At 39.0% G+C, this 16,459-nt stretch overlaps 1 protein-coding gene across 3 annotated transcripts in view; it reads left to right on the top strand.

Moving 5' to 3' along the window:
- Positions 1-16,459, top strand: part of ADAMTS12 (ADAM metallopeptidase with thrombospondin type 1 motif 12) — a 172,173-nt gene that overhangs the window by 125,541 nt on the left and 30,173 nt on the right. For 2 of the 3 annotated variants that reach the window (XM_068666284.1, XM_068666286.1), the window contains 3 exons: positions 3,499-3,619; positions 9,363-9,607; positions 10,962-11,103. In XM_068666284.1, the coding sequence (XP_068522385.1) occupies positions 3,499-3,619; positions 9,363-9,607; positions 10,962-11,103 (508 nt within the window). The remainder of the gene's footprint in view (positions 1-3,498; positions 3,620-9,362; positions 9,608-10,961; positions 11,104-16,459) is intronic. The other variant, XM_068666285.1, reaches the window with a different exon arrangement.

Below are 16,459 nucleotides of genomic sequence, written 5' to 3'. Positions count from 1 at the left end.
AGAAAATGCATCTTTTTAAAAAAAATAGCTACATGTCTACCTTTTTATATTCTTAGGAAGTACTAAATATAAACTGTAGTGAATACTTAGCTCATAAATGAGGAGTTAGATCTCAGCTCTTGGCAAGAGGAAGAATCATCTTGCACTTATCACAGTGGTGTCTGAGTACTCTGAATACTTCATTAAATCCATCCTTGGATGAATAGCTACATGCTTAGAGGCAAAACTGTGGTCATGAACCTTCTTAGCATGTGCTTATCACTGTAACATTCTGTGCTGCTTGTAAATATGGTCCTTGGTACTGAGATATGTCTGCAAAAGACATTACAATAACAGTGAGAAAAAAGTTTCCCCTTTATTTCACAGAAGGGAAAAGTTTTTTTTCCTTCTGTGAAATAAGAGTGAAGTGCCTGCTGCAGATCCTTTTGACACAGCCATTGGTTTTCATAGAAGGTTTCAAAGGTGTTGGATAAGTCCTGTCATTAAGTGACAGATGAGTGTTTCTTGAAACCTCTGTAAAAATGCAAGAGACATGGTTTAACACCTTTGTTAACTTGGGGCCTTTTCATGCTTTTATCTTTGCAGCTTTTCTAGCTGTTCATTAAATCACTCGTGCACAGAGGAAAAGCTCAGGTGTTTCTACTATCTTTCTGTCATTTTAAGAGCAAGAATATGAAGAAGCCTTTATACTTAGATTAATCTAATAGATGGGCTTTCCTGTCAAGAGCTTACAGAAGATTACAATAGCTGAAGTACTGAAGGTGAAATAGGATCAGAATCAAAAGAGGGGATGCCTGGATTTTCATACATAAAGAGGCTCAGAGAAGTTGGCAGGTACCACACCTGAAAGCTTATTTTAAGAAAAATCAGCAGAGAAAAACTTTTAACTACCACCAGCCTGTTGGTTATTCATCTAAATCAGAGGCAGTCTTCTGTTGAAGGCTTCCAGATGTCTTAGATGCTGTTAATAGCTATTAAATATTGGACACCGGGCGGCATTCTGCAAGTTCAGCTTGCTGTGATGATGGTACAGAATCAAGGAGCTTCACTGCTAAAAACAAACAATCAAACCACAAAAAAAACCTTGGTAAGAATTGATTTAGGATATGTGAGGTATGGGTAGCATATTGGGACTGAGCCTGGTATTGCAACAGAACAGAGAAAAGGAGAACAGAGAAAAGCCTCAAGCTCCTGTGCAAGCATTATCCATACACCAGCCAGAGAATGTAGGAAGGGATAAGCTTTGAGGCAAATGTCCATCTTCATTTCCCAGAGTACCAGCCAGGTCTCTGTCCTTCAGGGCTTGGGTTGGCCCAAAAATTTGTCCAGAATTATATCTATTCTCTCCAAGTTAAATATAATTTTATTTATTTAGTAAATACTCAACAAATCAAGAAATGTAACATCTATGGGATTGAAACTATGCACTAATTCATGTCAAAATTTGAAAGTGATTTCAGTCTGAAGCTAGAATACGGAAAGGAGGGAGCAGAGAATGTGGAGTGACAGAAAAGTTGACACATTCTGTTGTGTGGTTTTGAAAACAAAGCATTTTGACAGTTCCCCCAGAAATTTACTCTGAATTTTTTAGAAAAAGTTTTTAAAATTCTTAAATGATTCCCCAGATGAAACATGCAAGGAGGAGGGAAGCAGACAAAATAATTTGTTGGAATATTCTTCAAATTAAGCCAAAAAAAGCAGTAAGTCCTATTTATTATTCATGACTGAAGACTGTGCATTGCCTGATGCACATTATCGGCATGAGAGTGTGCTACAGAGGAAGCTACGATGTAGGGATACACATAGCAAACATGGAACAATACATGGAGATTATTTTAGTTGGAAAGCCACAGCCTGCTCCTCAGTAATGATGATTAGCTCTGGTACAAAGCACTGTTAATGTTTTTTAAAATTCATTAATATGGACTTGTGACAAAAGCAGTTGAAATGCAGATACCATTTAAAGAGCTTTAGGAGCTCAAGTGTGCTGTTATGCAGTACACCCTTTGGAAAGCAGTACTATAAAAATATAAACCTGCAAATTTTAACAATACATTACAATCTACCTTTTGTGTTATAGTATAATTTTTGCAAAGTTTCTGAAACCAGCTATTTAAAGCCTTCTTAAATAAACTTTAGGATCCTTTCCCTGGTATATTTTTATAGTTTTATCTTAGCATGAAGCCTTTCAAAGTTTGGGGGATGATTTTCTTCCCACAGCTGAGCTCTGTTCATGTCAGGAGAGAGAAGTTTCAGGGAAATCCAAACCCTTGCATTGCCTTATTACCAAGCTGATTCAGATGATGAAAGGTTTTTTGACTTTATATATGAGAAGGGAGCAAACTGTTCAGCTGTGCCTAACCCAGACATATTACACTTCCACTTCTCTGGTGAGGGCATGTGCTACTTCTACTCAAGTAAATGGATATAAAATGCAAGAATCATAAAATCATTTTCATACCACATTTAAAATATGAAAACAGGTTAATCTTTAACTTCAAAAACTTTGCTAGTTCTTAAAGAGAAGCAAAAAAAGCCATCCCAAAAATAAAAGAAGATTTTGTTCAAGTTTAGAGGAATTAGTGCACAAAGTTTTTGGCATTGGAAAGAAGGATTTGCCCTACTCAAAATTAATAATTTTTCTCTCTTGCTTTGACCCCCTACCAAGCATGAACTGAAAAATTGGTCTTTACCAGAACCTTCTCTCTGATACATTGCCCTATGTGGGCAAACTGGAGAAGCAAGTGTCATGGGTGTAAAACTTCATGCCTGCTGAAGAGTTTCACCTTGCCAGGGGGTTGTCTGCAGTAACTGTTCTGCACCGGGACTGCCACAAAAAGCTGGCATGACAATCAGAAAGTGGTCTGTCACATCTTGAGTTGCTTTATATCTTTGGATGGGTGCAGTTGTATAAGTTCAGCATGTTCAGGAAGTGAATCTCCGGCAATAACCCCCTGCACCACACCAGCATTGATGCAGGTTCAGAGCTTCTGTTCCTGTGCACAGCTTTTGTTTTACATTTGTTGAGAAAACAGACCAGAGATATAAAATGTTTGCATTAGTCTGTGAGTATAATATTGGGGTTTCTCTGCGGTATTGGTGAACCTATCTTTTGGTTCCATTACTACATTGTAGTCCTGGGAATCCATGGTTGTGTCTTCAGCATAAAAAAGCAGACACAAATCCTAGATGTTTGGGGCAATCCTAGTTGCTGAGGCCATTTGGGTAGCACATTTCCATCTCAAGCATATGAATCTAAACACCGCTGTATGTTTCATGGCATGGTAGTGTTGATTGGTTTTTTTTTTTTTTGTTCTTTTTAACATCTTATTAATCCACAGGAGTTTTACCTAGATACAATTATCTCTATTATTAGTTTCTTTATGTAGAATATATACTCTGCCACAAAATTGAGTCTCCCCATCTTAGAAGAGGACAGAGTATGCTGAAGCTTTGTTTTGGAGACCATATTTATTCTGAGACAGTTTTTTCTTCCAGGCTGTCGGCTGTGATTATGAGATAAATTCCAATGCAACTGAAGACCAGTGTGGAGTTTGCCTGGGAGATGGCTCTGCCTGTCATACAGTGAAGATGACCTTTAATCAAAGTGAAGGATTTGGTAAAACATGTTCTTTTCTTAAACTCTTCCATTGATGAAGTTGTTTTCTACATTAAAAAAAAAAAAAAAAAAAAAAAAAAAGCTTTTAATTGTAAACTGAGTGATCAATCCACATAGGAAATAGCAAGTGGATATTTCACAGTGAATCCTGCTTGTGCCAGAAAAGATCAGTGGTCCGTACTTTTTAAGTTCACCTCATCTAATAAAATTTATGTCAGAGACTAACAAGTCCTATTCAAGTTACACCAATAAAACCCCAAATAGTGAGTGCATTTACAAAATGAATGTAATTAATGCCCTTGGAAAATCTGGACTGAATCTGTAGACAGAGTAAAGCACCAAGAAAATCCTGTGCTGAGTGCTTTGAGAGTTCATTTCCAAGTGTCTTAAATGTGATAGCATTGGCTCTCGTGGCCATGTACAAACTCTTCCCCATGCAGAATTTTGTATCTGGTTTATATAAAAGTTTCTGTGGGATGCCTCTGTGATAGAAGGGGAGAAAGACCCCCTGCAGGGTTATGGAGGTCTGAATCAGCATCTGATGGACCAAGCCCTTCTTCACCAATGCCAGTGAGACATTCAGGCCTTTAGTTGCCTTCTGTGGGATGAACTGGAGCCAAAAAGTCTGGAAGAGAGAGGGGTATCTAAAACTGAGAGAGAAGAGTGATGGTGAGTTGGACATGGGATGGGATGCTTTGAATGGGAAACCAGTACTGGAGAGATGAGAGGGTGCTAGAGAGCTTGCTTAGGGCAAGGTCTGTGGCTGAGGAAAGATCCTGCTGCCAAGATTTAAAGTCTCAAGAGCAGTGACTGGTACCATGCTGGTGGAGAGCGAGAAACTGCAGTAAGGTGTGTCTTTGGCTGGCTTTTTTTGTTGTTGTTGTTGGTTTTTGTTTTTGTTTTTTTCATTTAAAAAATCTGACATGCACAACTAAAATCTGAGTTAATAATTTAGAAATGGTTTGCTAAGGTTTTCCAAAGTTTGTGGGAAAAGTCCTTTTAATATTTCTTTTTTTTTTTTTTCTTAACTGTGGATATGTTGGATACGTTCCTCTGCTCCCGCCACTCACTCTGTATCCTGCAGATGTGATGATGCCTACAACCACACAGGTGGCATACATATGTGAGGCTTACAAAGAAAAATCTAGAGCTCCTTTTCTTCCGATATTGCAGTAATCCTCCAGCCTCTGATCTCTTCCTACTGCTACTCTATAATTCGCTCTGCCTTTGTCTGTGTGCAGGTTTTGCAAGGCTGCAGATGATCAGAAGTTTGTTTTCAAAAAACAGCTTTTCTGAAATGGTCTGATATACCTATGCATGGGAGGATAGCTATCTCTAATTTTATTCAAATTCATCTTGTCTTGTATCTTCGTTTATTTTTTCCTTGTCTCAAGATTCAATAAACCTCACTAACAGATACCACTGAGGAATATTGAACGTTAAAGAAAATTATTTAATCACGTTCTTTAGATATTTTTTTAAGGGATAGCTTCTGTAGATTCTTTTCTCTTCTAGAGAAGTCAACTCCATAGCAGAAAAAAATAAGGAAAAATATCAGGAAAGGAAAAGGTTGGTGGGCTCTTTAGCTTTTAAGGCAACATATGAATCTTACTGTCTTACTGATGTTAACAGGCATGAAATTGAGAAAAGGAAAATGCATTTTGTTCACAACATCTGGCTTCTTTTTGTCTCTGACTTGAAGGTACTGTGATGTTCTGTCATAAAGCACAGATTTATGACACAGTGGCTACTAAACGGTTTATGTAAACATAAAGACTTCAGGGACATAAATTCAGTATAGCTAATGAAACTGGCCCAGAGTACAGGATACTTGGTGCCATCAGCAGGGAAGGAAAATGAGTTTTTTGAATGTTTAATGAGAATTACAAAAGCAAAGCTAATATATTCTGATCTAAAGCTTTCTTCAGAACTTAGGCCCAGCAGAGTCTTTCTTGGTTCTGGTACTGGACCAAAGTTTAATGTCTCTGCAAGACAACTAGGTTGCCAGATCAGACTAATGATACACTAGGAAAGAGCTTTAAATACTTCAGCCTTTCACTTCAGGATAGGTTTTACCTGAAGTCTTAACCTGCCTGTGTTCAGGAAAAAAAAAAAAAAGAAAAAAGTTTTAAACACATAAAAAAAAAATTTTTTTTATGTTTTTATTCAGAGTTTCTTTCAAATGCCTTTCCTTTGGATGCAAAATATGGAAAGCTGTCCAGGAATTCCCAACACAGCCATAGGAGTGACAGTTTTATCAGTGTAGCGGGTTCCAGTAGAGTTTTGTGTTGGAAAACAAATCAGAGGTCTGATTTGAGCAAATGGTCTTAACTGTTGGCACTAATGCTAGCTAGTATGCAGTCCACGCTAGGTTTTCAGCAAGTTTCTTTGCAAACCATTTATGTTGCTTCAGCTGAACTAATTGGGCCAAAAGATTGCACCATAAGCAGGATCTAGAGTTAGGCAAAGAAGATACAAGTTATCCTTTGATTACTGTAAAAACTCTGCTTTTTTTTTATTAATTCTGTGCTAACTGAAACCAGGACAGTAGGGTATTGTTGGGGGGGATGAGATGTTCCTGTTACTCACATTGTTGTGGTGGCTGCAGAGGGCTATTATTCCATACAGCAGACCATAGACAAGGCACACAAAGTCTTTGGAAGGAGAATAAATGGCACTTCTGAATGAGGAAAAGCATTGGGGTAAAAGAAAGACTGAGATGTGAGGGATATAGGTATAGGACTGTGGCAAGTGAAGTGTAGAGTAAATGGGTAACAAAAAGGCAGAAGAAATTTTAAGATAGTGATGTGCAAACAAGGAACTGTGACTGTATTTGCCTTAACCTGAAGGTTTATCTTTGGCTTGTCACCTTTGACCAACCTGATTGGAACTGAATCAACACTTGCCACAGTCCCTTGCTATCCAAGTCTGGTGTGTTCTTGAGATGGAGTCTGGGCATAGCCATGCAAATATGGATCCAAGAGATTGGAAGGTCTTCTGGATCCTCACTTAGGGAACTGTCTCTGAACTACAATTTTTTTCCCATGGCCATCATACACTGCAGTGCTCCGTCTGTTCCATGAGAAGGCTGTATGTAACTGTACAAACCTGATAAACCATGGGGAGTTTGTGCTGTTTTCCATGTAATATGCTTGTGATACTGCCTAGAAACCAGCTCATAGGAAAATCATGCATCAGGAACTCACATTTTAAAGTGAGAAAGTCACAGATATGACAAACTGGAGAGCAGGATGAGAGCTGGTGTGATAAGGAGAAATAGCTAGATTGTAATCTGATCTACAATACATTGCTAACCACCTCAGTGAAATTACTTCTGTCTCACAGCAATGGGAAAAGAGAAACAAGCTCTTTGGTCCTAGTAGAGCTGTGCCTACAAGGTTTGCATGAATTTATTCATACTGTGCTCTCATCTGTGATTAGGAGCATATAGCTTTTTATTAAAAAGGAAAAGATTAATAGCATCTGAAAGTTGCCATTTCACAGGTGTTATGATAGCACCTAGAGCTTGGATGCTCCAGGATTTAATGAACACAGCATGTAGGTTAGAGAGCTGACATTTTAACTGTTATTGAATCTCAGATTACTAGATCGTTATCAGATGGAACTATATAACCAGGAGCAATTATATAAACACCATCCACCTCATTATTAAACAAAAAAAATTATTATGTTGAATGATAAAGTCAAAAGCTCTCTCCTGATTAGCTTTCCTTTCAGAAGCAGATAACATTCACTGAGAAATAGGGTGAGGTTCTAGGAAATCAAGAGATAATTTAGCTAGTCAAAAAAGGAAGGGCTAGGTAGGGGGAAGGAGTGTGGTACATTGACCAAATGTAACATCTGTCACAATACAGCTGTAATATATTTAAAATCAGGTTTATGAGCAACAGCAGGTGATTCAGACAAATTGTTATGCAAAACCTTCAGACGATACAGACTTTATGTTAGAATCAAAACTGATTGTTCTTATATTTTCTGTTTTGAGCAAATGTTATTCCAATTACATCTAGAAAAAAAAAATCTGCTGGAAATAGGACACCAGGGTTGCAAGGCCAAGCTCTTGGGACATGATACAATTAAGATTTTGCATGCTGTTTTAATTTGGCATACTTGTGAGTATGCCATCTAATCAAGTCTTTACTCACACGATCACACACTGTGCTTGTAATATGTCTCCACTGCACTGAATGAATACATCATTAGACCTTGGTTGCTTATAATAGACCTAGACCTCTAGTCTCCTATAATAGAAGTTATTCAGTAATCCTAAGGATTTTGTTATTCTCTTCACCTATGAAAGACTGAAAGGTTTAAATTCCCATGGTCAGTGTAGAAAACTTGTAAAAGATGGCAACCAGAGAAAACTCTCTCTGTTTAACATTATTCACAGGAAAAATATATTGAATTTAATTAGGAAGAGCCTGAAGCAGACAGATCCAGACAGATCTTTTTTTTATTATTTTTTTTAATTATACCATTGTCAAAATATGACAGTAGGACCAACACATATCACCTTATAAAAGAGCAGTAAGGAAAATTCAGATGTTAAAGACTTTGGGGCACTTACTGCAGTAAGTTATTTAACAGCAAAGGGCATATTAGTACTTCAGGTACGTGGATAACATTGATTCAGAAGATCACTAAGTTTGGCCAATATGGTATATGTCAGTGTAATAAAAGATGATGTGCTTATTTCACAAGAAGGGTGAAGGGGATGTGATTCTCAGACTTAATTTGTGACCTCAGCCATGTGTGATGAGAACTGAGGAACCACATACATATACTGTAGCCAAACTTGAAATAAATCAACCCAAACTGCAGCACACACTCCCAGGGCACCTGCTTGCAGAGCTGGTCTTCCATCAGATTTCTAAAGCCCACCCAGGAGCAATAGCAAGAAAGCTGTTTGAGTTTGTGATCAAATCTGTATGCGAACTTCCTATTTTTACAGTTTTCATTCAGTAGCAATAGTAGTAACCTCTAAGATGAGAAGCACTGAGCTTGATTTCTTGTATTGCCTGAAGTACAAACAAAATTCTGTAATAGTTTTGCTGGCTTTATTCTTAACACACATACCAATAATCTTTTTTTACAGATACTTTTGCCCATGAATGAAGAGCTGTTGATCTTTCTTATGAAACTCAGTAATTTATAATAATGTTTAACTAATCTTAGTAATTTGAGGCATTTGAATGACTTTCAGGTTTTTGTAGGAAGGCTATGTAAGGGAAATAGTCACGGAGAAGTAACTTAAGACAAGGGATGTGAAATTATGTACATCTACAGATGACAGATGAAAATGTTCCTTGCAAATTGAAAAGACCTTTCCTACAACATGCTGTTAACCTACTGGGACTCCATAGCCTTTCTCCAGAACACTCACATTGCAGTATGCCAGAGGCCTCAGGTGTGTTTATAAAGATGTTGACACTTACCAATGGAGTAGAGTTCATCTGGTGCAGCTCAGTAAAGCATTCACCTCCATATCCCTTCTAAATGCCACTATCATGGCCTAAACACATTACATATTCCCCAACTGATATTGGAAAACCTGGCTTGGAAAGTCCCACCATTAACTAACTGAAAAGAATACCTTGAGATAAAAGCTTTGTGATAGCGCATTTGTATATACTTTCAAACAAAGCTGATGTCTTAAAATATCTGAAATACAATGCAATGTCATTTTTGTGGTTCACCTCCCTGTATCTTTTTTGTCTCTTAGGATATGTTGATATTGGGCTAATTCCAAAAGGCGCAAGGGGAATCAGAGTCACAGAAGTTGCAGAAGCTGGCAATTTCCTTGCTGTGCGAAGTAAAGACCCAGAAAAATATTACCTGAATGGAGGTTTTATCATTCAGTGGAATGGTGAATACAAAGTGGCAGGAACAATATTTCAGTATGACAGAACAGGTGATCTAGAAAATCTGACTGCTCCAGGACCCACCAATGAATCAATATGGATTCAGGTAAATAGGTTATCTCTAACAGAGCCTGCTGGGTTTGGATGGCAGTGGAATGTATTGGGGCTTTGACACTGAGGCTGAAAAAACGTATATACTTTTAAATAATGCTATTAGCATGCTGTCTTGCAAAAATCACTTAAGCTATTTAGGAGAGAAATGAACATGTTGCTTGAGAAGGCAATTCATCATAACTGAATGTCAGAGTCTGACTATTAAAAGCAAGTATAATTCAGTGTGGCCACTAGGATAGGAATCCTACCATCTGTTGTTGGTCAGTCCTTTGCCCAGACTTCACAGTCTCTTATGCCAGTTTAGACCAACTGCTGTGATGTGAACTGGACCCAGAGGAAAAGTAACTGTCATAGAAAAGCAGCTGATTTCAGGCTGGGAACAGTGAAAGCTAGCAAAGTGACAGCAGTGACAGCTTATACTGAGCAACAAAGTACAGCATTAGATAGACAGATCAATAGTTTATGGTAAGTAAAATGGATCTGTTTAGTATATACTAAGGTTGCTACCTTTTATTTCTCTTGTATTGCTTTATAGATTCTAACTTAAACGTAACCAACTTCTGTTAATCCTGCAAAACAATATTTTTAAATTGCCCCTTTGTTCTCTGAATATATCTTTCTTTCATGGCTTGTTTGCCTGTGTATCCACCATGCCATTAAAGAAGTGCTAGAGGAGTGATGGGCACCACTTTCACACCTTGAATGTCTGGAGAGAAGGCAGATCTAACATGTAACTCAACAATCACTGTCAGGAGCAAAGCCAAGGAAACAATTAGAAGGAAGAATAGAAGTTCATTGCCTCACTATTCTATCCCTTGAAAATGTTTTTCTTCTCTCCCTTCTGTTGGCCAAATGGTGAATTTCTTGGGTGGCTCATCTCAACTGGAATTTTCCTGTTTAATCCACAAACACTGAAAAATAATAAAGCAGTATATGAATAAAATCTGTGGTTTTATGACCTACTGGATATGTTTAAAAATTTTTTCATATTGTAGGGTTATTACCATTTATAATGGTGGTAGGCAATAGCTCTTAATCAGCAACACATTTGCCAGTGCCTTGGATGGACTTTGCATTATCTTTTCTTACAGTCAACAGGATGCCAATTATGTTGACCCACTTATTGCCACCTATGCTTGCAAAAGTGCCTGGCAAACAGCTGTGTCTTAGAAAGGCCCATGTGTGCACCACTGTCAGCACACGAATGGAAGATTTGCTTGTCAGAATTTCTGAACTGGTGGTAGCTGCTTTAAACCTTGCTGATTCTTCTGCTTTCACACTTGGAAAGCTTTGGGCCAGTAGATTATTATAATCATAAATAATTAAATAAACTGCACTCTCTCCAGCTGCTTTTTCAAGAGACTAACCCTGGAATCAAGTATGAATACACTGTACGTAAAGAAGAAAGTCATGAGAATGAGATTGGAGAGCCAGAGTATTTTTGGCAATATGGAGAGTGGACAGCCTGCAGTGTTACCTGTGGAAGAGGTAATTCCTCATTTTCTTTTTCTATTAATTTTTGATTTTGCTACTGGCCAATTTCATTTTTGCTTTAAATTACCTGGACAGTGTTCTATTTCTTTAAGAGGTAAGGTTTTACTTGCATTTAGTGAGAAAGCATACATTGTAATATATTTTGGCTTTAAAATAAAGTAAGTTAACAAACCTATTTAAAGCAAGTGGCTTTGTGTAGTATCTGCCTTGAAATTCTCAACCTCTCTGAACGAAAATGAAAACCTAGTTTTCTTTTCCTCCTAACTTATTGCCAGTGTTGTTTGCAGTAATCCTGCTTACCAGCATGTTGTGGTTTAACCCAGCAGGCAGCCAAGCACCACACAGCCGTTCGCTCACCCCACCACAGCTCCCAGTGGGATGGGGGAGAGAACTGGGAGGAAGAAAAAATAAAAGTTGGTGGGTTGAAATAAAGACAGTTTGAAAGGACAGAAAAGGAAGGGTAATAATAATAATGATTATGATTATGATGATAATAATAGTAGTAGAATGTACAAAGCCAGTAATGCACAATGCAGTTGCTCACCATCCACTGACCAATGCCCAGCCCATCCTCAAGAAGCTGTCCCCCCGACCCAGGTCAGCCACCCCATATTAATTGTGTTTTATTTTTTATTTTTTTGAGACTCTCAGCATATAGCACCATGTGCTTTCTTGTTAGCAAAAGAAAGCTTTTTTGTTAGGTACCCAAAACAAATGTTTTGCTTAATGGCATGCTGTATGTTTTAGCTCTGTTACCTATTTGTGGATAGTTTAATATAACAATTGACGTGATAACAAAAAGAGGGGGGGGAAAGTGTTATTAGACTGCTTATTATGTTTTATTCGACATCTGCTCTGCTTTTCCCAGAAGTGTTTCTCACTAAATAAATTACAATCCTGTGCGCTACCTTCTGGCTAAAGAACTGTGTGATTTGGCTTTGATTTCTAACAACCACATGATTACTTAAACATAGGACTGCAGGATATGGGGCTTTTTTTGGTTTTTATTTAATAAGTGGCTTCCCCCATTACTGTCTTTGGACTCTTAACAAGTATTTCTTGAGCTCATGGCTTTGTTTTCTGCATACGTAGAAATGATGTGTTTTAGGAAAGATAGTGAACTTCTTGGTATGACTGCACAGGGGAACCAAGAGGTGCATAACAGTTCAAGAGCATGGAAGCCTTCTCAGTTCTTTGTGTACCTTTGAGGACAGGAGGAAAGGAATTAGTAGACCCTTTGCTCTCTTTCACCTTAGATACATACGTTCATAAGAGGCATGTTTGAACAGGCATGAAGAAATATGTGATCTACTAATGTATAATGAAGTCAGGGTATTGTCCCTTACTCACTATTCAGAAAAAAAAAAAAAAAAAAAAAGGAAACCCTGGCGTAGAGCTTCAGTACATCACTTGAACCTGGGGAGCTCTGATATTACAGTCTGTTTTCATTTTTCTGCAGGTATACGATGCTTAATCTGACTGTGCTCTGGGCTGCCTGAGTGTGCACCAAACATGCTGTTGTATTACCTTGGCAGTGAGCCTGAGTTAGCTCTGACCCTCCAAGGCACCACACCAGTGAAGTAACATAGCAGGCTTATGTCTGGATGAGCAGAGTACAAACACATCAGCACAAAACACCTGGAGCTCTGCTGCATGAGAAAAACAGGAAGTATCAGCAGAGAAGGAGTATTGGGAAAATGTTAATGCTCCATCAGCATAGAAATATGGAAACTCTAAAGTCTTGCCCCATTTAGCAAGTAATGGTCATGGTAGTAATTGTTTATGTAGAACCAGAAATTCTCACACAATTGCACAATATTGTGTTTTGATCCCCCCAAGTTGAGTTCAGGAAAGAGAGGCAAAATAAAGGCAGAACTGAATGTTCCCAATGTTGCTCCATTAATCAACAAATTTCCTCAACTTCCACAGAACTACCTCTTAGGTTTGAATAATGAGATTGATTTTATCTGAATGTACAGCCTGTTTAGATTCTGAATTTAATGCCATTGGCAGCAACAAAGCTGTAGTGCCAGATCTCAGACATTTAAAGATTTCCGTAAGGTTTCTAAGATAAAGTGCGTTGAAGTAGGCAAGAAGATTATCTTCAGCTATCAGTATGCTACCTGACAGCCCTTACTGAAGACAAACCTTTAATGGGGATCAAGGAGATAAGAAAAGTTGCATTTGTTTAGACTAAATGTAGTAGTGAAATAACCTTCAAGGACTTATGCAGTCATCATTTGGTAAATGATAAACTAACTGTTTTTCAGGATCAAAGGGAGGGCCAAGAAAGATGAACTAACTAACTAACTGTGATGGGTATAGCCAGTGGGAGAAATTGAACCTTACCTAGATTTTTTTTTTAGCAAACCTGGGCCTGTCTAAAGATTCATTGAAGGCCTCTCATCAGCATGGGTTGATATGGTAGCAGTAAATCCAAGAGCCCTTCAGTCTTCTGTAGCAACAGAGATCAGGACAATGCGAACAAATTATTTGCAGAGCCAAGAGAGGAAAACTGAGTTAGAAGAGTGACAAATGGGACTGGAGACACAAGAGGAGGCTGATCCAAGAAAGCCTCTTCTGTCTTAAGAGAAAAAGTAGTTCTAGCCTCATGATACATTTCCCTTGGATATGGGTCTGTACCAGGAAAAATTGCCAATGATGCATAATGTCTCTGGAGAGTAAGGTAGTCCCTTCTCATAATGACCCCGCGGAAGCTCCTTACAGACATTTTCTAAAAGGCTCTTGGCCTCTGGATAGCACCATGGGCCTACATTGCTGTGCTCTGGCCCATATCCTTCCCCAATTCCATTGCAGCTGTGAAAGAAAAGATGTGCTTAAGTTTTCTAGCATCTCCTTCACATGCCCTTGTCTTTTGTAGTCTCAGAGATAGAGTAAGTCTGACCAGCCCACAGTAACAGTATTTAATAGGGAAAAAATACAGTCTGAAAAATCAATGTCCTTAGGGACAAAGGAGCTGAACAGAGATAACAACTCTTTAAGGATGTTTTTCTTAGATCACGAGAACTCTCCAACCCCTTGTGTAAAAAAAGTGAGCAGGGAGGGCAGAAAAATGGGATGGCTGGGCAAGGACCCTGTGGTCGAAATGAGGTGTGCACAGGCAGTGGAAGCAGGGACATGTGGCCTGGAAAGGGTACAGGGATGTTGTTCTGATGTGTAGGGATGGGATCAGGAAAGCCAAGGCACTGATAAAGCTGAGCTTGGCAAGGGATGCAAAGAACAAGAAGGGATTTTTGTAGGTACATTGGCCAGAAAACAAAGGACGAGGAGAGTGTTTATGTCCTCTGAAAAATGAGAAGGGTGAGCTGGTAACAACAGACATGGAGAAGGCTGAGGTACTCAGCAAGTTCTTTGCCTCAACCTTCACTGCCAGTCAGGCTTCCCACATCTCTTCAGTCCCTAAACCTGTAGGTGAGGGCTAGGGGAGCAAAGTTCCTCCCTGTGTAAGTGAAGAGCAGGTTGGAGACCACCTGATAAAAATGAACAGGTACAAGTTTATGGAGCCCAATGACCCGCGTCCCAGGGTCCTGAGGGACTGGCTGATGGAGTTGCCAAGCCTCTCTCCATCACATTTGAAAAGTCCTGGCAGTCAGGTGAAGTCCCTTGTTACAGGGAAGCTGGGGAGGGACTCTTCGTCGGGGAGCAGAGTGACAGGACAGGGGGGATTGTCTTTAAACTAAAAGAGGGTAGGTGTAGATAAGATGTGAGGAGGAAATTCTTCATGCTGAGGGTGGTGAGGCCCTGGCACAGGCTGCCCAGAGAAGTTGTGAATGCTCCATCCCTGTCAGTGCTCAAGGCCAGGCTGGATGGGGCTTTTTTGGGCAACCTGGTCTGGTGGGAGGTGTCCCTGCCCATGCCAGGGTGTTGGAATTAGGTGGTCTTTAAGGTCCCTTCCAACCCAACCCATTCTATGATTCTGTGAATATTTTCTGTACAAAAGATACCTAACGCTGTGTGCAGGGAAAAGAATACTTGGCAATAAACAATATCTATTTGTCGTGTAGAAAATAGTTTGGTAATTACATTGCAATCCATTCATGACAAACTCTTAGGGGGATAATATACAATAAAAATCATAAGCTTTGCTCTGTCCTCTCTGCAGGGTAGTTGGAATCTCTGATTGCCATTTGCTTTAGGCAAAAGAAAGGAATTGCTTTGCAGTCAGGAAGTCTGCATTATGGAAGGCGTCCTGCAAGCTCTTCCACTGACAAACTTGAATTGTGCACAGCAACCCTCTAGCCAAGAGGGTTGTCCCTCCAGAGTCTGCTGTCCAGCCAGGTAGCATGTAAAGCCCTTAAGCTTCTTTTATAGGAAGATTAATTTGAATGCCTCACTGAGTATTTTTCTAGACCCATTATACTTTCTACGCATTATGCTGTCTTTACATAATGGTCAATTAGAAATTACAAGTTAAATTCCTTTATACTTGTCATAGGCCATAGTGATGTTTTTTAGAACTAGCTTTAAGTGGCATTGAATGTAAGAAGAAGGAAAAAAACACAGCACAGCTGCAACAAAGGGAGAGTATTAGGCAACTTCAGAAATGTACTTCTCCATAGATAACAGCAGTGATTGGCAAATTTTCAAACCTTTGCAGAGGACTTGACTGTAAGATTTGTTTGGGGGTTAATTGTTGTGTGCCCTCTAAATCCTTTACAACTGTTATCACAACTGTTTTGCTAAATTACCTCCAGGTGTTCCTGAACTGAAATGTACTACTAAACTTGTAGCATTGAGATTAAAAAAAAAAACACACAACAGTCACTGTGTTTTCCTTCATGATTATGAGTCTAAGTTTTATAACACTAAGTATGTAAAGGCTGGTTTTGTATTGTGTGAGTGCTTTGTGCATTCACTGAATGTCGTTCATTCAAATACCAAAGTGAATTCTTTGCAGAGTATTTAACGTACAACAGTGACAATTTAATGTTCAAACTAGTGAATTTTACTATCAGATATGCTCTTTTGCACACAAAGTTTCTGTGTCTGCTTCTGGAGGTGCAGGACCTTTGCTTCTGTCATTCTCAGCCTTAACTTCACCCAAACTGAGAATCACAGAATGGCTTGGATTGGAAGGGACCTTGAAAGATCATCTGGTTCCAAGCCACCTGCCATGGTGAGGCTGTTCAGCCAACAGGATTCTCTCTCTCTTTCAAACCCATCCAGACCCAAATGATTTAAAACTGGTGCTTTTTTTTGTTTGCTTGTTTCTTTCCAAACTAACTGAGAAACTGGGAGCTGAGTGTGTCACTCCTGTCTGAAAAGTTCTTCTGCATTATGGTTGAAGTGGCACAGAGAAGTAGAAGTGGTCTCTGAGCAGATATAATCA

The sequence above is a fragment of the Anas acuta genome, chromosome Z (assembly GCF_963932015.1).
Source record: "Anas acuta chromosome Z, bAnaAcu1.1, whole genome shotgun sequence".
NCBI lineage: Eukaryota > Metazoa > Chordata > Aves > Anseriformes > Anatidae > Anas > Anas acuta.
The sequence above is the reverse complement of the archived record's forward strand: the minus strand, read 5'-3'. Positions and strand labels throughout refer to the sequence as shown.